General features: G+C 43.7%; 1 protein-coding gene across 1 annotated transcript in view; it reads right to left on the bottom strand.

Moving 5' to 3' along the window:
• Positions 1-19,219: 19,219 nt before the first annotated feature.
• Positions 19,220-25,799, bottom strand: part of PDIA5 (protein disulfide isomerase family A member 5) — a 92,114-nt gene continuing 85,534 nt past the window's right edge. Inside the window, exons 16-17 of the mRNA XM_053918438.1 lie at positions 19,837-19,971; positions 19,220-19,444 (exon numbers count right to left, since the gene is read on the bottom strand). Of these exons, the coding sequence (XP_053774413.1) occupies positions 19,364-19,444; positions 19,837-19,971 (216 nt within the window). The 3' untranslated portion in view covers positions 19,220-19,363. The remainder of the gene's footprint in view (positions 19,445-19,836; positions 19,972-25,799) is intronic.

Genomic DNA, 25,799 nt, shown 5'->3' with positions numbered 1-25,799 from the left:
ACTCATTGAGAAAAAAAGGGAGAGTACCCAAATAAATAAAATCAGAAATAAAAGGGGAAATAACAACTGACACCAAAGAAATGCAAAGGATTGTGAGAAAATATGAACAACTACATTCCAACAAACTGGACAATGTGGACAAAATGGATTAAGTCTTAGAAACATACAATCTTCCAAACTAAATCAAGAAGAATCAGAGCATCTGAATAGACAGACTACACCTAAGAAATTGAAGCAGTAATAAAAAAAAAATCCCAACAAACAAGAGCCCTGGACCATATGGCTTCACAGGATTTTTACCAAACATTCCGAGAAGAACAAACACCTCTCCTTCTGAAACTATTCCAAAAAAAATCAGGAGGATGGAAGACTCCAAAGCTCATTTTACAAGGCCAGCATTATCCTACTTCCAAAATCAGACAAAAGAAAATTATAGACCAATATCTCTGATGGACATAGATGCTAAAATCCTCAATAGAATATCAGCAAACTGAATACTGCAATGCATCAAAAAGATTATACATTGTGATCAAGTGAGATATATTCCAGGGATGCAAAGTTGGTACAACATTTGCAAATCAATAAATGTAATACATCACATAAACAAAATCAAGGATAAAACCACATGACTTTATGAATAGATGCAGAAAAAGCATTTGATAAAATCCAGCACCCATTTATGATAAAAACTCTCAGCAAAGTGGTAATTAAGGGAACATACCTAAGCATGATAAAGGTCATATATGACAAACCCAGTGCCATCATACTCAATGGTCAAAACTACGAGCATTCCCCTTAAAACCAGAAACAAAACAGGACAAAACAGGGATGTACATTTTCACATCTCTTATTCAACACTGTACTGGAAGTCCTAGCCACAGCAATCAGACAAGAAGAAGAAATAAAAGACATCCAAATTGGAAAGAAAGAAATAAAAGTTTCACTATTTGCAATGACATGATTCTGTACATAGAGAATTCTAAAGATTCTACCAAGAAACTACTAGAGCAGATACATGAATTCAGTAGAGAAGCAGGGTATAAAATTAACACAGAAATCAGTTGCATTCTTATGCCAATAATGAATTATCAGAAAGGGAAAATAAGAATACTACTCCATTCACAATTCCTTCAAAAAGAATAAAATATCTAGGAATAAATCTAACCAAGGAGGTAAAATACCTGTCTTTGGAAAATTATAAGACACTGAAGAAAGAAATTGAAGAAGATACAAATAAGTGGAAGCACATATCATGTTCATGGATAGGAAAAATTAACATCATTAAAATGTCCATACTACCCAAAGCAATCTATAGATTCAACACAATTCCTATCAAGATACCAATGACATATTTTACAGAACTAAAACAAATTATTTCAAAGACTCATATGGAACCACTAAAGGCTCTGAATAGCAACAACTATCTTGATAAATAAAAACAAAATTGGAGGAATCATGCTACCTAATATCAACTATACTATGAGGCCATAGTAATCAAAACAGCATAGTACTGGCATAAAAACAAGCACATAGATCAATGGAACAGAAGAGAGACCCAAGAAATAAACCCATGCCTTCATAATCAATTATATTGAATATGACAGAGGAAGCAAGCACATAAGATGGACTAAAGGTAGTCTGTTCAATAAATGGTATTGGGAAAATTGGACAGATATATGCAGAAAAATGAAACCAGACCACCTTCTTATGCCACACACAAGAATAAATTGAGGAAGAGATAGCCAACCTATCGGATGCACAGTTCAAAACTCTGGTTATCAAGATGCTCACAGAATTGGTTGAATCTGTTCGAAGAACAGATGAAAAAATGAAGCCTATGCTAAGAGAAACAAAGGAAAATGTACAGGGAACCAATAGTGATGCGAAGGAAACTGGGACTCAAATCAATGGTGTGGACCAGAAGGAAGAAAGAAACATCCAACCAGAAAAGAATGAAGAAACAAGAACTTGGAAAAATGAGGAGAGGCTTAGGAACCTCCAGGACATCTTGAAACGTTCCAACATCCGAATTATAGGGGTGCCAGAAGGAGAAGAGGAAGAACAAAAAATTGAAAACTTATTTGAACAAATAATGGAGAACTTCCCCAGTCTGGCAAAGGAAATAGACTTCCGGGAAGTCCAGGAAGCTCAGAGAGTCCCAAAGAAGCTGGACCCAAGGAGGACCACACCAAGGCACATCATAATTACATTACCTAAGATTACACAGAAGGAGAGAATACAACTCAACACCAGGAAGATAAACAACCCAATTAAAAATGTGCAATGGGGTGGAGGGATGGGGAGAAAAGGCATACAATTGTAATTGAATAACAATAAAAATTTAAAAAAAATAGGCAAAGGACCTGAATAGACACCTCTCCAAGGAGGACATACAGATGGCCCATAGACATATGAAAAAATGCTCAACATCACTAGAGATGCAAATCACAGAGATGCAAATTCAACCCAATGAGACATCACCTCACACTTGCCAAAATGGCTATCATCAATAAATCAACAGACAAGTGCTGGCCAGGATGTGGAGAAAGGCGAACACTCTTGCACTGTTGATGGGAATGCAGATTGGTGCACCCATGTGGAAAGCAGTATGGAGTTACCTCAAAAAATTTAAAATGTAACTGCTTTTTGACCCAGTGATTCCACTTCTGGGATTATACCCTAAGAATCTTGAAACACCAATTCAAAAGAATATATGCACCGCTATGTTCATAGCTGCTGTATTTATGATAGCCAAGATTTGGAAGCAGCCTAAGTGCCCATTGATCGGTGACTGGATTAAAAAGTGGTGGTACATTTATACAATGGAATACTACACAGCAGGAATTCTTACCTTCTGGGACAGCATGGATGAAACTGGAGAGTATTATGCTAAGTGAAATAAGCCAGTCGGTGAAAAACAAATACCATATGATTTCACATATAAAAGGAATGTAATGAAAAAAAAAGAACAAGAGGCATTGAATCATAGAATAAACTGACAGCTGTAAGAGGGGAGGTGGGAGGTGAGGACTGATTGAAAGAAGGGGAAGGGTTTAGTCAAAGAAAATATATGAATGACCCATGGACGTGGACAACAGTGTGGGGACTGTTTATGAGAGTTGGTGGCAGGCTGGGTGGAGGGGGGCAAAGGAGCAAATTTGGGACAACTGTAATACCAAAACAATAAAATATTTTAAAAAAACAATAATATGAGTGGGTAAAAGAAAAATCCAAAGTTGTGTGGTAAGTAAATGAATGTCATATTGTAAACTTCTGATGGGCTCTTTTAAAAAATCAATGAAGAAAACATGTCTTCTGTAATGCCCTGAATTCTTTACATCTCCAGTTTTTAAAGAGAAGCATCTGAATTGGGATATTCATGACTTGACTCAATTGTGCATTAATTCCAGTTGGTGATGATTGACCATAACTGCAAGCAACAGGACACATTCTTGTGGTCCCTGAGGACTACCTGGGTAATGAAACAATAATAATTAGGACATGTGAGTCTACCTTCTCACTGTGAAACAGAATGCCAAATAGAAGTAGTTAGTATTCATGGAGAGCAGCATGAATAATCAGGTAAAACAAAGTACTTAGTGAAAGCACAAAAACAGTGAGAGGTCCTTTAACGTTTATTTTTGTACCACAATAAAATAAAAATGTGGGTTAGTTTTAAAATTCATAGCTTAGCTAAAGGAACTCCCTGGGACTTATTACCTGAAATAAAATTACTTTAAAGACAGAAGTAAAGATTGCATTATAAAATGGAAAGTTTTCAAAGTTCCTTTGTGCTAGAATACACATCAAAATGTGAAAATGCTTTAATTAGAGATAATTAAAATAATAGGCATTATTTTAATAGGCATAATAATAGGCATTAGAGACATTTAAAATAACTACATACTAAAAGATGTCTACAAATGAAGGGAACTTAGCAATAAAATTGTAACATGAGCAATATCAAGACATAATAATACTTTATCTAAATGAATTTTTTAAAACTATATTTTCATCCTACTTGCCCTTCTGCCTAGTGGGGAAAAATCTCAGGAATATACAGACTCTGATTCAGCAGGTACAGAAGAAATTTACTGGAGTTGCTCCTCTATGACAAATTTATAAATATAAATTATCATTACAATAAAATTTGAATGTCACCGATCCCTAAAATACAAATTTATACTCATATATCTATAAATAGAGATAGCTACATAGTTGATATATGACAAGTCTTACTGTGTCTTTCACATTAATAATTAATTTAAAAGGAAATAAAACTGGAAAGTCCCACCTATGAAGAGATGTTTAGATTAATAATAACATGAAATGCAAAGCGGCCCTGGCTGGGTAGTTCAGTTGGTTAGAGTGTTGTCCCAATATGTCAAAGGCGTGGGTTTGATCCCCCAGTCAGGGCACATACAAGAATCAACCTATACATGCATAAGTAAATGGAACAACAAATTGATGTTTCTCTCTTAAATGCAAACTGAAACAGGAAGCCTTTAAGTTCCACTTAAATTAGCAAAGTATTTTTTAAGTGATAGTACCCAAATCATCATTATAATCATCATCCATAGCATTTTAAAGTGGAGTTTTAATTAATTTGAAGTAATATTCAAATGTTTTGGAAAGTAATCTCATAATATATTACTGAGAGGCACACAAAAATTGTAATTTTATTTTGTAAATTTATTTTTATTGTATTTTCCCATTACCATTTTTCTCCCTTATACCCTTCCCACCTCCTTGCACCGTCCTCTCCCCACAATCACCCACTGTTGTCCATGTTCATGAGTCCTTTTTTTTTTTTGCTGGCCCAACAGCCCCTAACCAACCCTGCCAGAGCTTTCAGCCTGCTCTTTATCTATGAGACTGACTCTATTTTGCTTGCTAGTTCAGTTTGTTCATTAGATTCCACATATGAGTGAAATCATATGGCATTTGTCTTTCTCAAACTGGCTTATTTAACTTAGTATATTGTTCTCCAGGTCCATCCATGTGGCCACAAAGTGTAAAATTTTCTATTTTTTTACAGCCAAGTAGTATTCTATTGTGTTGTGTACCATAGTATTTTATCCACTCATCTGCTGGATATTGTAAAAAATGCTGCAGTGAACATAAGGATACTTACATTCTTTTGAATCAGTATTTAGGTTTTCTTCAGATAAATTCCCAGAAGTGGAATTGCTGGGTCAAAAAGCAGTTACATTCTAAATTTTTTGAGGTAACTCCATACTGCTTTCCACATGGCTGCACCAATCTGCATTCCCATCAATAGTGCAAGAGTGTTCGCCTTTCTCCACATCCTGGCCAGCACTTGTTGTGTGTTGATTTATTGATGATAGCCATTTTGGCAAGTGCGAGGTGATGTCTCATTGTGGTTTGAATTTGCATCTCTGTGATTTGCATCTCTAGTGATGTTGAGCATTTTTTCATATGTCTGTGGGCCATCTGTATGTCCTCCTTGGAGAGGTGTCTATTCAGGTCCTTTGCCCATTTTTTAATTGGGTTGTTTATCTTCCTGGTGTTGAGTTGTATGAATTCTTTATGTATTTTGGAGATTATCCCTTGTTCGATGTATCTTTGGCAAATATGTTCTCCCATAGAGTTGGTTCCTGTTTCATTTTGATGATGGTTTCTTTAGCTGTGCAGAATCTTATTGATTTAATGTAGTCCCATTGTGTATTTTTTCCTTTATTTCCCTTACCCCAGGAGATATATCAGCAAAAATATTGCTATGAGAGATATCTGAAAATTTCCTGCTTATGTTTTCATCTAGGATTTTTATGGTATCATGACTTATATTAAATATAAGTACTTATATTTAAGTATTTTCTCCATTTTGAGTTTATTCTGGAACTAAGAAAACAATCCCATTTACTGTTGCACCCAAAATAAAATAAAGTATCTAGGAATGAATTTAACCAAAGATGTGAAAGACCTGTGCTCAGAAAACTGTAGGACACTGAAGAAAGAAATTGAGGAAGATACGAATAAGTGGAAGCATATACTGTGTTCATGAATTAGAAGAATTAACATAATTAAAATGTTCATACTACCCAAAGCAATCTATAGATTCAACACAATTCCTATTAAAATGCCAATGGCATATTTTACAGATCTAGAATAAATATTCCAAAAATTTATGTGGAACTAAAAAAAGAAAGGACTCTGAATAGCTTCAGCAATCCTGAGGAAGAAGAACAAAGTTAGAGGGATCACAATACCTGATAGGAAACTATCCTACATGGCCACTGCAATGAAAACAGTCATATAAGAACAGACATAAGAACAGACAGAGGTCAATGGAACAGAATAGAGAGCCCAGAAATAAACCCATGTCTTTATGGTCAAGTAATATTTTACAAAGGAGGCAAGAGCATACAATGAAGTAAAGAGAGCCTTATCAATAAATGATATTGTGAGAACTGGGCTGGTACATGCCCCCCCAAATGAAAGTAGACAACCATCTTACACCATACACCCATTCACATTATTGATTTTTTCGTTTTTAAATATATGTTATTGATTATGCTCTTACAGTTGTCCCAACTTCCCCTTATGCCCCCCTACAACTGGTACCCTCCATTCTCTCCAGCAATATCCCCCTTTAGTTCATGTGTATGGGTCGTGCATATAAGTAATTTGGCTTCACATCTCCTTTACTAGTCTTAATATCAACCTGTCTATTTTTTTAACTACCAATTTAAGCTTCTTAATCCTGCATATTTTCCCCCATTCTTCCCCTTTGTTCCCTCAAACTGATAACCCTGCAAGTAATCTCCACATCTATCATTCTGTTTCTGTTCTGGTTGTTTGCTTGGTTTGTTTTTTTAGATTCAGTTGTTGATAATTGTGAATTACTTTCCTTTTTAATGTTCATAGTTTTGATATTCTTGTTTTTCTTAAATAAATCCCTTTAACATTTCATATAATAGTGGCTTGGTAATGATGAACTCCTTTAGATTTACCTTGTCTGGGAAACACTTTATCTGCCCTTCAATTCTAAATAATAGCTCTGATGGATAGAGTAATCTAGGTGGTAGGACTTTGACTACTTCTTGCCAGTCCCTTCTAGCCTGAAAAGTTTTTTGAGAAATCAGCTGATAGTCTTATGGGAACTCCTTTGTAGGTAACTCTCTGCTTTTCTCTTGCTGCTTTTAAGATTGTCTCTTTATCTTTAAACTTTGGCATTTTAATTATGATGTGTCTTGGTGTGGTCCTCTTTGGGTCCAACTTGCTTGGGACTCTCTGTGTCTCCTGGACTTGTATGTCTATTTCCTTCACCAAATTAGGGAATTTTCCTTTCATTGTTTTTTCAAATAAGTTTCCAATTTCTTGCTCTTCCTCTTCTCCTTCTGGCACCCCTATGATTCAGATGTTGGCGTGTTTGGAGACGTCCCAGAGGTTCCTTATAATTTCCTCATTTTTTGGAATTCTTGTTTCTTCTTTCTGTTCTTGTTAAATGTTTATTTCTTCCTTATGTTCCAAATAATTGATTTGAATCCTGGCTTTCTTCCTTTTACTGTTGTTTCTCTGTGGATTTTTCTTCTATTTCACTTAGTGTAGCCTTCATTTCTTCCTTTGTGTTGTTGCCATATTCAACGAAATCTCTGAGCATACTGATCACCAGCGATTTGAACTCTGCATCTTATAGATTGGTTATCTCTGTTTAATTTAATTCTTTTTTCTTGGATTTTGTTCTGTTCTTTCTTTTAGACCATATTTCTTTGTCTCCTTAATTTGGTAGCCTCTTTGTGTTTGTTTCTGTGTATTAGGTGGAGTTGTTTTGACTCCCTGTCTTAGTAGCATGGCCCATTGTAGAAAAGGCTCCTATAAATTGTGTGGGGCGGAGACTCAGGTAATTGCCAGGGCAGGGAAACCTGCTTCTCTGGTGTGGCTCTGTGTGTGCGGAGGGCTTAGAGAGGGGTCAGTGCAGCTGCCTGGCTTTTGGAGGTTTGCCCGGCACTTGCCCCATTTCCAGTCACTTCACCCACTTCCTGTATGCAACTGGTGCCTTTCCAGCTGCTGCACTGATTATGAAATCCAGAGTGGGTGGGTGTGTGTACATTCTAAGTGAGTATGGGACCTCTAAGCAGTGAAAATCTGGCAGTTTTTTCTTCTGCCCCAACCCCCACTTGTTTTTACTTGCAGAGGTAATGGGGATTTATCTTCATGGTGCTCTAACTCAGGCAGTGTAGTCTGGGATCGCTTGCTCCCAAGATATTCCTCCTGATTTTTTAAAAATGTATTTTATTGATTATGCTATTACAGTAGTCCCATTTTCCCCCTTTATTCCCCTCTGCCCTACAGACCTCCTCCCACCTGCATTCCCCCCCCCCATTTTAGTTCATATCCATGGGTCATACATATACATTCCTTGGCTTCTATATTTCCTATACTGTTTTTAACCCCCCCCCCGTCAATTTTCTACCTACCATTTATGCTACTTATTCCCTGTACCTTCCCCTCTCTATCATCCCCCCACTCTCCCACTGATAACTCTCCATGATATCTCCATTTCTGTGAATCTGTTCCTGTTCTAGTTGTTTGCTTAGTTTGTTTTTTTTTAGGTTTGGTTGTTAATTGTGAGTTTGTTGTTATTTTACTGTTCATATTTTTGATCTTCTTTTTCTTAGATAATTCCCTCTAACATTTCATATAATAATGCCTTGGTGATGATGAACTCCTTTAATTTGACCTTATCTAGGAAGCACTTTATCTGCCCTTCCATTCTAAATGATAGCTTTGCTGGATAGAGTAATCTTGGATGTAGGTCCTTGCCTTTCATGACTCGGGATACATCTTTCCAGCCCCTTATTGCCTGTAAAGTTTCTTTTGAGAAATCAGCTGACAGTACTATGGGCACTCCTTTGTAGGTAACTGTCTCCTTTTCTCTTGCTGCTTTTAAGATTCTCTCCTTCTCTTTAATCTTGGGTAATGTAATTATGATGTGTCTTGGTGTGTGCTTCCTTGGGTCCAACTTCTTTGGGACTCTCTGAGCTTCCTGGACTTCCTGGAAGTCTGTTTCCTTTGCCAGATTGGGAAGTTCTCCATTATGTTTTCAAGTAAGTGTTCAGTTTCTTGCTCTTCCTCTTCTCCTTCAGGCACTCCTATGATTTGGATGTTGGAACATTTAAAGGTCCTGGAGGTTCCTCAGCCTCTCCTCGTTGTTTCGAATTCTTGTTTCTTCATTCAGTTCTGGTCAAATGTTTCTTTCTTCCTTCTGCTCCAAACCATTCATTTGAGTCCCAGTTTCCTTTCTGTCACTGTTGGTTCACTATACATTTTCCTTTATTTCACTTCTCATAGCCTTCATTTTTTCCTCTATTTTGTGCCCATACTCAACCAATTTTGCAAGCTTCCTGATTACCAGTGTTTTGAACTGTCCATCTGATGGGTTGGCTATCTCTTAGTTGCTTAGTTGTATTTTTTCTGGTGCTTTGATCTGTTCTTTCATTTGGGGCTTTTTTTTGGGGGGGGGAGTCTCAGTGCACCTGTTATGTAGTTTGGGGCAGAGCCTTAGGTGTTCACCAGGGTGGGGCCACCCAAGTCGCTGTGTGGTGACACTGTATGTGGGGGAGGGGTCGGAGAGGGAATAGTGCTGCTTGATCTGCTCTGTGCTGGCTTTCGGTCACTTCCAGGGCTACCTACAAGCAAATTGGGCCTTTCTGGTGCTGATTCCCAGGTGTGTGGGTTTGTGTACATTCTAGGACTCTGTGGGTCTCTCCAGTGAACTCTCCTGTGAGACTGGGAGTTTCTCCTGATGCCACAACCCTCACAGATTTTTTCAGTCAGAGGTTTTGAGGCTTTGTTTTCCCATGCTGGGACCCTGGACACAAATGTGGGACTAACTGCTCCACCATCTCGCCAACTCCAGCACCTGCTGCCTTGCCGTGAGTCCTTTCTACCCTGGTGGCCTGACTCCTCCCCTCCTACCAGTCTGGATGAACATTTCTTCTTTAACTCCTTGGTTGTTGGACTTCCACACAGTTCAATTTTCTGGCAGTCCTGGTTGTTTTTTGTTTTTAAATTTGTTGTTCTCCTTCTTTTGGTTGTGTGAGGAGGCACAGTGTATTTACCTATGCCTACTTCTTTGTGGGAGGTCCCTTCCTGATTTTTAAAAAATATTTTATTTATTTATTTTTAGACAGAGGGAAAGGAGGGAAAAAGAGAAACATCAATGTGTGGTTGTCTCTCACACACCCTCTACTGGGGACCTGGCCTGCAACCTAGGCATGTGCCCTGACTGGGAATCGAACTGGCGACACCTTGGTTTGCTGGCCACTGCTCAATCTACTGAGCCATACCAACCAGGGCTCCCTCCTGATTTTTATCCATCATATGGATATGGAACCATCCATTCCAACACCACCGCCTCCTCCTCTGTGACACACTGCTTCTCTAACACTGACATGCGAGTAATACACGGCATGTCCATGGCATGTCCACATCTGCTGGCCCTCCAGGCGGTGTTTTGGAATACCATGAACACAAGAGGAGCTCCCTGTCTTGGAGCAGCTGTGTTACAGGGGGCCTTAAATTGCATGAGCTTCACTCCTCACAAGTCGCGGATCTGTGGCTGGCAGATCTCTGCGAGGGAGGCTGTGAGCTGTAACTCCTAAGGGAAGAACAGTGTTGGGAGGCAGTCCTTAGACTCTGTCACGCTGGTGGGTGGTCAGTGGCTCAGCACATCACCCACCTGGCTGTGGAAAATCCCAGAAACAGATTCATATCACAGGACTCTGGGTAGGTTAGGATTTGGAAGCCTCAAGTCCACCTGAATGAGGCTGAAAACAAGAGGACGGATTGAATACAGGTATGAAAACAAGTTATATCTCCAGATTCCACTGCCAGCCACATCTCGCAGCTGAAGAACCTTTCCCCTCATCCTGACAAGGAAGCTTGAGTCGCTTTAATGTGTTCTCTGAGCTATTACTACTGTCAGCAATTTACCTTCATTAGACATCTCTTTTATTTTTCAGTATTTTCAACTTCTGAAAACCCAGTGTCTGCTTGCATTCAGATAGGCCCCTGGGCTTTCACATGTTAGTTTATTTCATGATAGAATAATTTTGAAACTCAGACCAATTTTTTTCAATGCTGCAGAAAGCAGAAGGGGTGAAAGCAGCCAGGTGATGACAGGAATGAATGTCTGAGTCTGCCGAGGCTTTAACATCCTGTTAGAGGAGACATTTGTTTGGCAGACTCCCAGCCTAGATGCCAGCCTGAACATCCTGTGGTGTGGCAGCATTTGAAGCTTCATGTTGTGTGTGTGTGGCTTACTCTATGGTCTGGACAAATATAGAGGTTTGTTACTGTGACTTACTTTGCTGCCTTTGAGTCTTAGAGCCAAGATATTTTTACTGCATGGACCCTGTACTGATTGCAATGATGATGTGGGCATTTACACATATAGATTCCTATTGAATGTTTCTTTAGAAAAAAAAATTCAGGAGAATTAAAAGTAGCAAGAGATCACACACAACTTAATTACTTAATCCTACCAAAAAATTTCCAAGGTTTTGAAGAATATTTTTGTTGAAAAACTTCTTTCCCTTGATTTTTCCAAGTTTTTTCTAGCCTTGCTTCCATATATATTGTGTAAGTTCAGCATTGCACACCAGTAAACCTGCTGGTTCTGACTCCAGCTGCACGGTAGAACCACCTGGAGATCTCTTGAAACATGTCAGTACCAGGGCCCCATTTCTAGAGATTCTGGTTTAGTTTTTTAGGGATGGGTCACCGGCCTTGGTAGTTTTTAAAGCTCTACAGGTGATTAGCCATGCAATCAGAACTGAGAACAATAGCACCAGGGGAAAGAGGGGCAAGGATGTTGATCTATCCTTTTTCCAGCGAGTGAAGTAGCAGAAAATCCTGGTGGTTGTAGGGAATTCAGCCCCTGAAGTTTCCAATGACAAGCTGATGGCAGCCTTCCTGACTTTTCCTCATCCTGAGGGACTTAGATCTTGAGATAGGAGGGCAGCTGGGATCTGTGGGGCCCAACTCTCAGCTCAGGCTGGGAAGGTGGCTGTCCTAGAAAGAATGCCCTCCCTCTAAGCTAAAATACTCAGAGTAGGAGATGTGGCTCAAGAGGACAAGGAAGTTCTTGAGAATGTGTTTTTTGACTTTACAATTGGAAGTGACCTCAGTGAAAAGAAGAGGAGGATACACATAAAAGAATCTAGTGGGGGTTGCACTGGGAGGGGAGCTCAGATCATAAAGCACAGGAGCAAGGAGGGTACATATAAAAGACCTTGTAGGAGAGCGCCTGGAAAGCCCAGCTCACTGAGCCTTGAAACACAAAGGCTATGGACAACAAAAAAGCTGCTTTAATTAAGTCCAGAATAACAGGTTCATCGAAGGAGATTGGGGTTCACTGCTCGGAGCCAAGAACATAATGTTGGTGGATGAGAAAAGAGAGTGACAACCCCACCACTTTTGTCTGTTTACTCTATCCAAGAGCACTGAAACGAACAGGGTGGTTCTGCTTGGAAGGACCTGAAAACTAAGACAAAAATTTTAAATGAAAAAAAAATACGCAAAAAAGCTAGGAAAATTCTAAAAATTAAAAAAGTAATTAAAATCAGAATAAGAAAATAAAATAAAATGAGAATACATAAATTAGTGGAACAGGGAAGAAAGCATGACATCCAAACAAATTTTGAAATTCGCTACACGGTAAAAGTGATATTCAGTGGGGAAAGAAAAATAGTATTGGGACAAGTGACTAACCATTTTGAAAGATAAAAAGCTGGATGTCTTTGTCATTCCTTAAATCAAAATAACTTTGAGATGCATTTTAAAATGCCAGGAATAAATTTACATGTGATCTTGCAGTGGAAAAGAGTTTCCTGAATAAAAAAAATATATATATATTCACATACATACATGCATACACATACATACACACACATACACACACATAAAAGCATACTACATATTTGTTTATGGACAACAAAACCCAAAATGCTGGGAAGGATACACACCAAACTTGACAGTAGTTATTTGTGGGATGTGAAATTGAAGGGCAAAAATTGAGTTTCTCTCCCTCTCCCCATATGTGTGCACACACACACACACATACACTTACATTAAGTTAATAACTAAGAACATATTTTATATATAAACATATATTTTATAAATGTAGATATGAGTTCAGTATTTGTTGATTTTTTACAGAGAAGGTACATATAATAAAAATACATTTTAAAACACCAATATTGGGTAAGAGTTTGAAGGACAAACATGTTTAAAATAATTGCAGGTTGTTTTTTCTTTTTTTTTTTTTTGCCCAGACAAATCTTCCCCAAGTCAAAAATCATGTGAGAACTGCCTAAGTCATAGTGTAGGAAAGGGAAGACTTATTTTTTATTATATTCTACTGATTATGCTGTTATAGTTGTCCCAATTACCCCCCTTCACTCCACCCCACCCAGAATCCCCCACTCCCTCAGGCAATCCCCACCCCTTTGTTCGTGTCCATGGGTCATGTGTATAAGTTCTTTGGCTACTCCATTTCCTATACTGTACATCTCCATGGCTATTCTGTGACTACCAATTTATACTTCTTAACATCCTCACCTCTTCACCCATTTGCCCACACCTCCTCCCATCTGGCAACCATCAAAACACTCTGTTTCCATGATTTTGTCTCTGTTCTTCTTGTTTGCTTAGTTTGATTTTTAGATTCAATTGTTGATAGGTATGTATTAATTGACATTTCATTGTTTATAGTTTTGATCTTCTTTTTCTTAAAGACGTCTCTCTAACCTTTCATATAAGGATGGTATGGTGATGATAAACTCGTTTAGTTTTTTTCTTGTCTGGGAAGCTCTTTTATATGCCCTTTGATTCTAAATGATAGCTTTGCTGGGTAGAGCAATCTTGGATATAGTTCCCTTCTTTTCATGACTTTGATTATTTCTTGACAATCCCTTCTAGCCTGCAAAGTTCCTTTTGAGAAATCAGCTGACAATTTTATGGGAACTCCCCTGTAAGTAATTAACTGCTTTTCTGTTGCTGCTTTTAAGATTCTCTCTTTATCTTTATCCTTGTGCATTTTAATTATGATGTGTCTTGGTGTGGGCCTCTTTGCAGCCATGTTGCCTGGGACTCTCTGTGCTTCCTGGACTTGCATGTCTATTTCCTTAACCAAATTAGGGAAGTTCTCTTTTATTATTGTTTCAATTAGATTTCCAATTTTCTTGCTCTTTCTCTTCTCCTGGCACTCCTATGATACAAATGTTGGTATACTTGAAGTTGTCCCAGAGGCTCCTTACACTATCCTTGGTTTAGGGGGTTCTTTTTTCTTCGTGTTGTTCTGTTTGTTTTTTGCTTCTTTATGTTCCAAATCATTTATTGGATTCTTGGTTTCATCCACTCTACTGTTGTTTCCCAGTAAATTGTTCATTTCCACTAGTGTATCCTACATTTCCGCCTGGATCTTTTTTATGCTGTTGAGGTCCTCATTAAGTTCCTTGAGCATCCTTATAACCAGTGTTTTGAGTTCCATATCTGATAGATTGCTAATCACCATTTTGTTTAGTTCTTTTTCTGGAGTTTTGATCTGTTATTTCATTTGGGCCATGTTTGTCTCCTCACTTCGGCAGCCTTTCTGTGTTTGTTTTTATACATTGGGTAGTGCTGCTATGACTCCCCGTCTCGGTAGCGTGGCCTAATGTGGTAGGTATCCTGAAGGTTCCAGTGGCATGGCCTCTTGTATCACCCAAGCTGGGTACTCAAGGTGTGCCCTTTGTGTGGGCTGAGTACACCCTCCTCTTGTAGTTGAACCTTGGCTGCTGTTGGCAGATCATGGGAAGGATTTACTCAGGCCAGTGAGACAGCTGCAATGACTGGCTGTGACCACTTGCCACCAACCTCCACCCTCTGTGGAGGATAAGCTGTGAATGGGCAGGGAGGTGGTGCTCTGACATAGTCTGTAGCTGTCTACTGGGTGCACAGGCTCTGGGGTTTCTCAGTGTTGCAGGGTAGGATCAGCACCCGCCTGTGTTCTGCGTGGGGGAACCCAGCATTAGGTACAAAGCAATCTGATATGGCTAGTACTTGTACTGGTCTTGGAGGTTCCCAGGTGAATCCAAGCTGTAATGCAAGGCTGGCTGCTGCTATTTCTTGGCCTAAGGCCAATTAGCAAGTGGTACAGGAGGATGGGGACTCACTGAGGCCAGCTGTTGCTGGTTTGGGAGGATTTGGAAAGATGTGAAGCATTAGCCAAGATAAGCCATTTGTATGGTAAAGCTACTGCTACAGATTTGGTGGGCCCTAATTTGGGTGGGGTGGAGCCCCAGGAATTCCCAGGGTGGGGCAAACAGTGGGAGCCAGATTGATGGAGTCTCAGATATGGTATCCACCTGCTGGCTCTGTGGCTCTGTGTGGCGGAGGGTTCAGAAGAGGAACAATGACCTCTGCCCACCATTCTGTCTGGGAGAAAATTGTCCCTCAGCTCTCACCCTGATGCCACACACTTCAGTTCCTTCCTCTATGCCCCTGCTGCCTTTCAAGCTGCTACTCCTGTGCTGGAACTCAGAGAGAGTGAGTTTGAGTAATTCTATGTGCAGGCCCTTTAAGAGGAATTGCTTGGGAGTCCAGTAATTCCTTTCACCAACTCAAACCCCGCTGGTTTTTGCAGCCAGGAGTTATGGGGGCTTCTCTTCCTGGCACTGGAACCCTGAGCTAGGAGGCCTGGTGTTGGGCTGGAGTCCCTTGTTCCTGAGGTAGTCTCCCCAAATTTTTACCCACCACACATGGGTGGGGGACCAGCCTGTTCTGTGTGTCCACATCTCCTACCAGTCTGGATGGATTGTTTCCTTAGTTCTGTAGTTGTCAGACTTCCATTCAACTCAACTTCTGATGATTTAGTGATGGTTGTTCTGTAGTTTAGTTGTAATTTTGATGTGGTTTTGCAAGAAGGTGAGCCATGTTTACATATACCTCCATCTTGACCAGAAGTGGGAAGACGTACTAAGCGGGCATTATGCTGTTTAGTACAGTAATGATAAGTGGGGGCTTGAAAATGAAGCAACAATCACTAGAAGGAAGAATCTCCAACTAAGTCTTGTTGGTCGTGGGAGAGAGGAAACCCTGTGCGGCCTCCAAGTTTTGCCACTTAACCACCTCTGCGACCTTGGACAAATGACCTAATCTCCCAGAGCCTCAGCCTTCTCATATACAACGCCACGGGGCCGTGCGAGCATCAGATGGAATGTGGCTAAAAATGCTTCCAAACCATAAAGGGCTGTGCAGATTCTAGGCTACATTCTTTAACATTTTAATTCTCATCAAATTTGCAAGTGACATAAAGTTAAAGACAGAAAACTTGTAAGAGACAAAAATAGATTCTAAAGTATCCTGGCAGGCTAAAACAAAGATGAATTTTCAAGATAAAATGTAACTGGAAAAATAGTCTTAAAAGTTATATAAAAACTTTGCAAATATCTTTAAAAATTATAATTCTGAGAGCTAGCAGTTTAGAAAACCAAGTAATTTCATATAGTCTTGGTAAGAGTATAAATAGGCACACCACTGAAGGAAAATAGACAATACGTATCACAGGCCTTAAAGATAAGCATATTCTGTGACCAAAAAAGCCACTTCTGAAAACGTATAAACTGTGTAAAATGACCCAACCAAAGATGTTCGTTCAAGTATTACTCATGGTTAGGAATAACTGCTAATAACATATACATCTAATAATAGATTTATAAGTAAATGACTATACTTATATGCCATCAAGTACTATAAAGCAGTGGTTCTCAGGGGGGGAGATTTTGCCTCCCCCCCACCCCCTCCGCGAACATTTGGCAAAGTCTGGGGGCATCTTTGCTTGTCATAACCTGTGGGGGTGGGGGGAGGTGCTACTGGCATCTTAGGGTTAGAGGCCAGAGATACCACTAAAAATTGTACAATGTATAGGAAAGCGCCCCCACCACAAAGAATTACCTGTCCCAAAAATGTCAATAGGGCCAAGAAACAGTGTTGAGAAACTCCGCTATATAGTCTTTAAAAATTATGTTGAGACAGAATAGCTAATGATATAGGAAAACATTAAAATATTTTGTATAATTTTTAAAAGTTATAAAGCACTGAACAATATCATTTGTGATGAAAAATGCACCGCATTCAATAGTACTGGTGATAGCAGGGTTATGAGTGATTTAAGTTTTCTTCTGCATTTTCCAAAGTCTTATATCACATATATCACCTTGAACACTGGTGAAAAAAAATATTCCATCGAAATTAATTATCAAGGGTTGATCTTTTCCACGAGCAGTGTGGAAAAGTTCTGATGGTTTTTGTTGACAAGGAGCCTAAAACTTGGGCTTGATTAACCAAGATCTATCTTGTAAGATGTGGAATGAGGGGCCCGTGGACCTCTCCAGCCTGTGCCAGCCAGGCCTCACCTGCACTCCTGTGTTCAGGATGGGGCGCCACATTTTCTCAGGCATGCAGGAGCTCCGTGTTCACACCATGCCCATTTGTGCAGTACAAGTGGCGATCGCAGTCTGATCCAATAACCTGAAAGTTACCTCTAGGCAATTCTCGGATGATTCCCCACATAGATGTCATCTTTCAGAGCTCCCCTCCTCCCTGCCACATGAGATGTGGACAAAGGCTCACTGTCCCAGTGACAGTGAGGTGGGACTTAAGATTCATGCTGGCTCTTACAGATCCTTGCTCCCCATGCTGATCCATGCCGCACCTCTGTCACTGTCTGCTACTTATGCCTGGGGCTTGGCCACCTTCCTTCCTTCTCTAGCCCTAGTTGGCCACTACCTCATTCCTGCTGCTGCTTGGACCTCTGAGGCCGGCTGTGATCTCACTGAGATGACCCCTCCAGGAAGCTAATCAGCCAGACTCAGCCAGCTTCCACACCACTCTGTGGGGACCCAGGGAAATGCTGAGTCCTGACCACACAGGAAGCAGCACTGCCCGGAGTTAAACTCAGGCCCTCCCTGCTAAACTGGGTCCCTAAATTTATTTAGGGCATGCTCTTTTTTTACATGTGTGGCTTTTTTTTGGAGGGGGCACTGCTAAGGAAGTAGGGGGAATGAAAGGCTGAACGGATGATGTAGGAGTGGGCAGGGGTATTGGAAAGTTGGGACATCGCCCCAAACAAGAGCTCTCAGAACTTTCAATTTCACTTAACAGAGCCCTGGGAGTGGCACCTTGTCAACACACCATGAGGAACTCTGTGGCTCTGATCCTCCTCCCCACAGACCTATCAGCAAGGACAGAGGCTATGGGGGAGGGGGCCAGACCAGGAAACAGGGCTGAATGTTACCACAGGGCCAGCCCCAACAAGGCCACCAAACTGAGTTGCCAAGTACCAGGACCACTGCTTACAACTGAAGTCAAGGCAGCTGGTGCGAGGCAGTTCTACGCCCCGTGGAGAAATACTGACTGGATGCAGTATGGGTGCTCTGGCTCTGTGGCACCGCTGGGCACAGGGTTGGGTGTTAGTCATACAGGGATGCAGAAAGCAGGGCTAGTGGGAAAAATGGTTGGGAGGATGGAACACAGGCAGGAGGCAGAGTGAGGCATCAGAGCAGAGAGCCTGGGGTGGCACTGTCCTTGGAGAATGTGGTGTGCAGAGTGGGAAGTTACTGTGGTTGGGGGGCGGGCTGGTTAACAGATCCAACATCTGCACACTAAGAATACACCACCATGTTCCCCTCACCACCCCTTCCAGTCTGTGTGCAGAGCAAGCAGCCTCGAAGTCCCCTCCTCCACTCCCTTCTGATGCCCCTTGGAGCCTGGGCTTGACCCTGACGTGGAGAATTCTACTCAAAGGGAGAGCATGAAGGGACTGGAAGGAGGAAGAGAAGACAGAAATTGTGGGAGAAAGAAAAATATGTAAATGACTTTCAGGAAAACACACAAGACTGAAACCACAATGACCCACAGAAAGCTAATGCTTGGTTAATTGGCTTCAGCATCCCGTTTTCCCCGATCACCTGGATGTACTTCCTTGCCACGCTAGTCGTTTTCCGACAGGATATTCTGTGGTCCAAGTTCCTTGTTCTGCTCTTCAATGATCGACAGGGGCGGGCACCCCGGGCTGCCCTCGGGAGTGTCTTCTGTGTGGATGACCCTGGACTGCGGCTCTCCTCCCGGAAGACGATGTGGAATGAGGGAGAACACGAGTACCCATCCTTTGTTAGCACAGGCTCTGCAGAAATAACCCACACCACCAAACAACTGGCTTAATTTTATTTCAAAATTGTAAAAATGGCCATAATCGGCTCTAAAAAACTGTCTTCAGACACGTGGAAATTCAGAAAGAACAATAAAACAGGGTATCATTCACAGTGTAATGGAAAAGCTTTCTCTGAGGCAGACATTACAACTCTTCTTTCTTCTTCCCTAGTCTCTCGTGGTCTCCCTCTCGGAGGGTTCGAATAAAATTGGTAAACCCCAATTCCTGCAGGGAAGGGGAGAGAAAGAGAGAAAAGGAATTTTAACCCCTGATACAGATGTGCACACTCTCCCTCACTCCCCTTTCCCGACCCTCCACATGCAGAAACTGGCCGAACCAGTGGGGCCAGCTGGTGATGCTGGGAGGCTCAGGAGGATCGGCTGCCCCACAGAGAAGCCCTGAGAACCAGGCAAGAAAACCCCCTACACCCCCAGAAGCCACCCTGGCTCTGGGGCAGGGCTTCTGTGGCAACCCCTTGAGACCCGCTTCCAGGCTGGCCCAGGCCCTTGCCTGCTCAGCTCTGACAGGCCCTCTGGAGGACCCCTTGCTGCTCCTCAGTGGCCGTTTCCCTGCCCATCAGCAGAAAGAGCTCAGGGCAGATTCCTCTCCCAACTCACCGTCCGATCACTGTCATATTTCTCTGCAAACTTCCCATAGTGGTAGTAGTGGAAAGTGGGGTAGCCCTTGATGGCCTCCTGTTGACACAGCTCCTGGTTCGTATCTTTGACACAGTCAACAGCAGCACAGGAGATCTACGGGGGATGGAAGAAGGGTTGGCACAGGGGCCTCTGGCTCAGAGCTGAGGCCTGGATGCTGCATGCAGGCCGCACCTGGCCCACGCCAGCTGCTTCCTGACATCTTTCCCCAACAGCAGGGAGGAGCTAAACCAAAGCACCCCCAGCCTGGAGCTCCCTTGAGATTGACGGTACCTGTTTTCTATTTCCGAGGCAGATGGGTAAGACTTGAGCACTCAGCTTGGCGTGCCCTGAGACTACCTTTTAAAATCAAGAGTACAGCAGCCCATCTGGATCTGCAGGTTTCCCATCTATGGAGTCAACCAACTGCAAATCAAAACATTTTGAAAAATGAAAAATCCTAGAAAGTTCCAAAAAGCAAAATTTGACCTTGCCATGTGCCAAGCACGACGTTGAATCCAGCGGAATGAAGTGATGGACAGGCAGAAGCTGCTATCGCCTACAAACCAGAGTAGGTCATATGCAAATAGAAGACATTTATATAAGGGGTTCGGGCATCTTCAGATTTTGGTATCTGTGGGGAGTCCTGGAACCAAGCCCCCAAGGCTACCAAGGGACTAGTAGGATACCAAGACACTATTGTGGCCATAACGGAAATTGTGACTTGAAAGCAGCTGTAAACAGCACAGGCTTTGTGGTACTTTCTGCAAGGCACCATGAGATTCATTCATTTGCCAATTCGTATTCCTGGGACATCTGCTCGGGGGGCAGCACAGTTCCAAGGTTAAGAGCAAAAGCTCTGAAGTCAAGTTTCCTGAGTGCAAATGTTGGCTTGGTTGCATATTAAGATCAAAGAAAAATTACCTATGCTGCTGGTGCCTCAATCCCCAGAGGCATAGGGACCTGACACACGGTTAGTGGTCAGTAAACATCAGCTGGTTTTTTGTAAACTTACTGATTTTTAGAGAGAGGAAGAGAGAGCGCATGAAACATCAATTTGTTGTTCCACTTATTTATGTACTCAATGGTTGATTCTTGTACGTGCCCTGACCAGGGATTGAACCTGCAACCCTGGCATATTGGAGTGACTCTCTCACCAACCGAGCTACCAGGTCAGGCCCCAACTGTTGTTATAGTCATTCCTACCGGCCCCGTACACAAGCTCTGTCCCCAGAAAGTGCTCGGTGTCTGTTCTGATAAAGAATGGCAGATAGAGACAAAAAGTGTGGTAGGAGGTATGATGGAGATGGTCCTGGGTGCCCAGAGAGCCTAGGAGAGTGGAGCCAAGACACTCTGCACAGTTTGCCAGCTAAGCCAAGACTGAAACAGGAGCAAAGAAAGTTCCAGCCAGGGGGCACTTTCCATAAACTAGAAGAGTTCAGCATGACCAAAGCAAACAGAGTTTTTGGTGAGAAAGAGGTTCCCAAATTGGCCGTAGGCCTCTTCTTGCCCATCTTACACATTCCACATGCCGGGTGGTGCTTTCTTATTACTTAGTGTTCTTTCAGAACAAGAGGGTATAAGGCAGGCACACAGAACTTTTTCCTTGTTCAGGGTCACAAAGCTGGGAAGGTGGGGAGAGGGTCCAGTAACGGCAACACGCAATACAAAAGCATCACAGAAGAGGGGAGGACCAATTCTGATGAGAGGCCAGCATTTACCAAAGTCCTGTCATTTATATGTTCTAGATGCTAAGGGGACAAGGTGACTTTGACACAGCTCAGTTATGGAGTGACTGCCATTCTTCCTGCTGAAGGACATGTAATAAGTGAGATCACTTTGAGCCCAGTGACTGTTCTGAAGAAATTAAGAGGGTGATTCAACAAGACAATAGCCAGAAGGCCTGCCTTCTCCAGGATGGCCAAGGAGGCCTTTCCGAGGAGATAACATCTGATACGAACCCTGAGTGATGAGCGAGCAACCAGCTGTGTGATGAGCACCCAAGGAGACGACCAGCCCATGCCAGGACCTGAGAGAGGAATGACTGTGGGGTCTCTGAGAGCTGAGCACATTAAGGAAGTCAGACCGAACTATTCTCACAGCTTGAATTGTTGAACAGCCATGATTCACAGAGTTCTCTGGTTGCTGGTTATTTGCCTTTGAACAAAGGCCCCCTTTGCAGGTAGGAGAGGCCCCGAGGGCCACCAGCAGTCAGTTGCTCTGACGGGTCACTCACCACGTGCCCAGGTGAACAGGGCTACTATTCCGTGGTCAGACTGAAGAGCGAGGTACGGCCTGCACACTGGGCCCCAGTGCGCCACACCTGCCCTCCCGCCTTCCTCCTACCTCTTCTTCAGCTACGTCATTCTCTATAGCAGCAGTCCCCAATCTTTTTGGCATGAGGGGAGACAGGAGGCAGAGCTCAGGCGGTAATGTAGCAAAGCTTCCTTTGCTGGCCAGCCGCTCGCCTCCTGCTGTGCAGCTTGGTTCCTAACAGGCCACAGACCAGCAGGACCTGCGGCCACCTGCTCCACAGTACTACTTACAGAGCAGAGTTTGCAAACTCGCTGCACACAATCTATATCTGGCTCTCTGTCCTGTTCTGTTTGGCCCACACAAAATTTTTTTAAAAATCTGAATTAGCTACCAACCTAGAGAAAGAGCCAAAAGATTTTCATATAAAAGTTTGGCTTGACAGCTTCTCTTCAAAAGCCAGGTTTGATGGCACTTGCCCTTCGTTCCCACAGGCAACACCTGGAGGGGGCAGCGGGGCAGCTGTCTCCTCTGGGCAGGTTCAAATGTTGTTCCCAGACACCCATACAAAGCCTGACCTCCCAGACCTGAGGGCTGGCCCCCGTGGACTCTGAGAACCCCAGCTTACCCTTTAGAGTGGCTTTACAATTATTTAGAAACCTGAGGCAGACGCTCCTCTGGCCATCCTCTGGGCTGTTTCTTGGGGCAGGCAAGGAGGGCCCAGCCCAGGGGAGACCTCCCGCAGAGGGCAGCCGTCTTGGAGACCCAGGCGCCGGACCCAATGCCCCCCTGCTATGCTATGGAAGTGTTTGATGAGTGTTGCTCCAGGCTGCTGTTCTTCCTGCACCCACTTTAAATTATAAATTTAATTTGTATACATGCCCTGAAGCTGTGGGAAATGTAGTGTATCGTTTTATAAATCTACTAAATTATAAAGTGTGTACTTATTCTGAATCACCTAAACTAGCCGCCAGCCACACACAGAGGGCCACTTCTAGCTGCAAAGACTCCTCCATGCTCAGTTTCCACAAGAGAAGGGACAAGTGTGGGCCCTCTCTCAAGGAAGTGGCGTGGACTCTTTGGAAGGAAGGCAGAGGATCTGCCAATTTCTCATCTCTCCCAGTTTCGCCATGGAAATGCCTGCCCCCTTCATGCCCACTCAAGATCTGTACTGAACTGACCAGCAGCACCAAATGCACCCCTCTAACTCCTAGGTTTGTTCCATGGTACCTGCTGTCAGGGCCCTGCCGTGTTCCCTTGGCCCAGCACTTGCCACTGGCACCTGCGCCTCCAGGCTGCAGAGAGCTAGAAGCAAAGCCAGTGAATAATCTGCTCATTAATGCCCCTGCTCTTGTTCCCTTCCTGTCTGTTCTCTCCTCCTTTATCTCCTCTCAGATAAACCCTGTGTGGTCAAGTCCCAGGCCCCACTGGCTTCTGGGAGAACTCTGACAATACCTGTTGATTCCATTCTAACGCTGCCCATTTCCAGCTGGGTAACTCTGGGCTAGTCATTCGACCTCTCTAAGATTCAGTCTTTGACTGGGAAGGCAGTAATACCTAGTTGGATAAGCTATTGTGAGGATAACACGACATAATGCTTGGTGGGAGAGGGACTCTCAAGAAATATTAAATATGTTATCGTTCCTTCATTCAACCAACATTTACAGAGGTCTCAGGAGTAAAGACTGCAGGGAATTCAAGGACAAACGAGGTCCCTGTCCTTAGGGAGCTTGCCCTCCTGATGGGCAGACAGCTTTGTAAACATGTTGGGAACTATAGACGTGGCCTGAGTTATAGCAGCCTCTGGGACAATCACAGAGGAAGGGCTCCTGCTGCCTCAGGGACCCCGCCTCGGATGACCGTCACACCTGGCCAAGAGCTGCACTGCAGGCCTTGCTCACCACCAGGCTGGGCACGCCCGGGTGCACAGTGAGACGAACTCCCACCCCCACCCCTCGCTGTCCAGTGGTCCCCTGATCCCAGCCTGCATCCATCAACCTCCCACCTGGGATCCTTGTCCTCCACGGCCCCTTCCCTAATGCCATTCATTCCAACACTAACGGTGTGCCAGCCTTTCTCCCCTTGGTGTGTCCACTGCTGAAGACCCCCCAGTAAGCTGCTGGGAGGGAGCGCAGGCTCCCTAGCTAAAATGTGAACTGCCTCATGTGGCTTTATTGATTCAGTAAAATAAATCTCCGCAGGAGCTAATATTGACTTTGGCTATGAAAACGAAGTAAGCAACCAATTGCATATTGATTGGGGAAGGAACTGGGACTGGCTTCTGGATGGAAAACAACGCAACTCCAGCTAAGAGGTGGGGTGTCAGGAGACCCAGTTCTGGCTGCAATAACCCACTGGGCATTCCACAGCTCCTCTCTGGAGTCACGAGTGGAAGGAGAGAGCTGGACAGGCCAGAGGTCACCAAATACCAGCCTGTGGTCAGTATGAGAGCCAGCTCTTACAAACAGCAGCTCCTGGAACCATGCCAGAGAGCGTCTGATCTCATTGCCTAGAATGGCGCCCCGCGACGTGGCACCAGCAAAGTCAGGCCCCCAGGCCGGAGACGGAATGCTGCCCTGAGGCTACTGAGAGCCACCTCCGGGAGCCAGGCCTGCCCGCTGCCTGGGGCAGAGAGGTTAAGTGTGCTTCTGAAAACAAGGGTCATCCCTGGCTTGGAATAAAGGAAGGCGGAAGGAGAGACAGGAATGACCCCAGGAAAAGGCCAGCAACATTACTGGTCCAAGTTAAGACAACTAAGCAAAGGTACATCAATGTCTCAGAAGGAGGGGTCACCGTGAAAATGGGGCTTCTGTGCATAAGCAGAGCCTCTACTCCCTCCCAGCAGCTTATGGGGGACTTCAGCAGTGGACACACCAAGGGGAGAAAGGCTGGCACACTGTTAGTGCTGGAATGAATGGTGTTAGGGAAGGGGCCATGGAGGACAAGGACCCCAGGTGGGAGGTTGATGGACGCAGGCAGGGGTCAGGGGACCACTGGGCAGCAGGGTGGGAGAGGGGACTCGTCTCGCTGCACATCCAGGAGGAGGGCTGACCCTTGGCTGCCTGCTGTGGGCACAGCTGGCCTGGCCTGTTGGGACTGAAGTGATGCCTCCACAGACCCCAGAGCCATGGGGACCTAAGCAGGCAGGGGGCAGGGAGACCCTACACCTCCGCCACAATCCTGTCTTGTCCAGAGCACAGAGTGTTCTCCGGGGAGTAAAGGCCTCCCCACACCACCCAGCGCCCTGTGTGAGGGACCCTGCAGGGATGGACAGCCGGGCTACGCTGGACCACCCTGGAGCTCCCAGAGCAGGTAGTGGGAGAGACTGAAGATGGAAAGCCCCTTCTGGCCATGTCCCTCTCAATGCGGGTCAGGTGGCAAGAGGAGGGAAAATACGGTTCTGGTGCTTATACTCCCTCCTGCAGGAGTGAGGGTTCCTTCAAGGGCACAGCCAGGGCTTGTGGGTGACGACAGGACCCAGGACCCTAGTCTAGGGCAGGGTTCTGGGGTCTGAGTCCCCAGTGTGTCCCCACTCTCCACACATGAGCCTGTGCCCCAGCCTGGCTCCCTCTCACCTGCTGTCTGGGTAAGCACTCTCTATCCCGTTACTGCCACCCCCACCTGGCCAACTCAAGGTGTTTCTAGTGCCTGTGTCCAGCCAGCTCATGCTCTGCCTGAGGACTCCACCCAGG

This window comes from Desmodus rotundus, chromosome 2 (assembly GCF_022682495.2).
Source record: "Desmodus rotundus isolate HL8 chromosome 2, HLdesRot8A.1, whole genome shotgun sequence".
Taxonomy (NCBI): Eukaryota; Metazoa; Chordata; class Mammalia; order Chiroptera; family Phyllostomidae; genus Desmodus; species Desmodus rotundus.
Note: the sequence above shows the minus strand (reverse complement) of the source record. Positions and strands in the feature narration are given on the sequence as shown.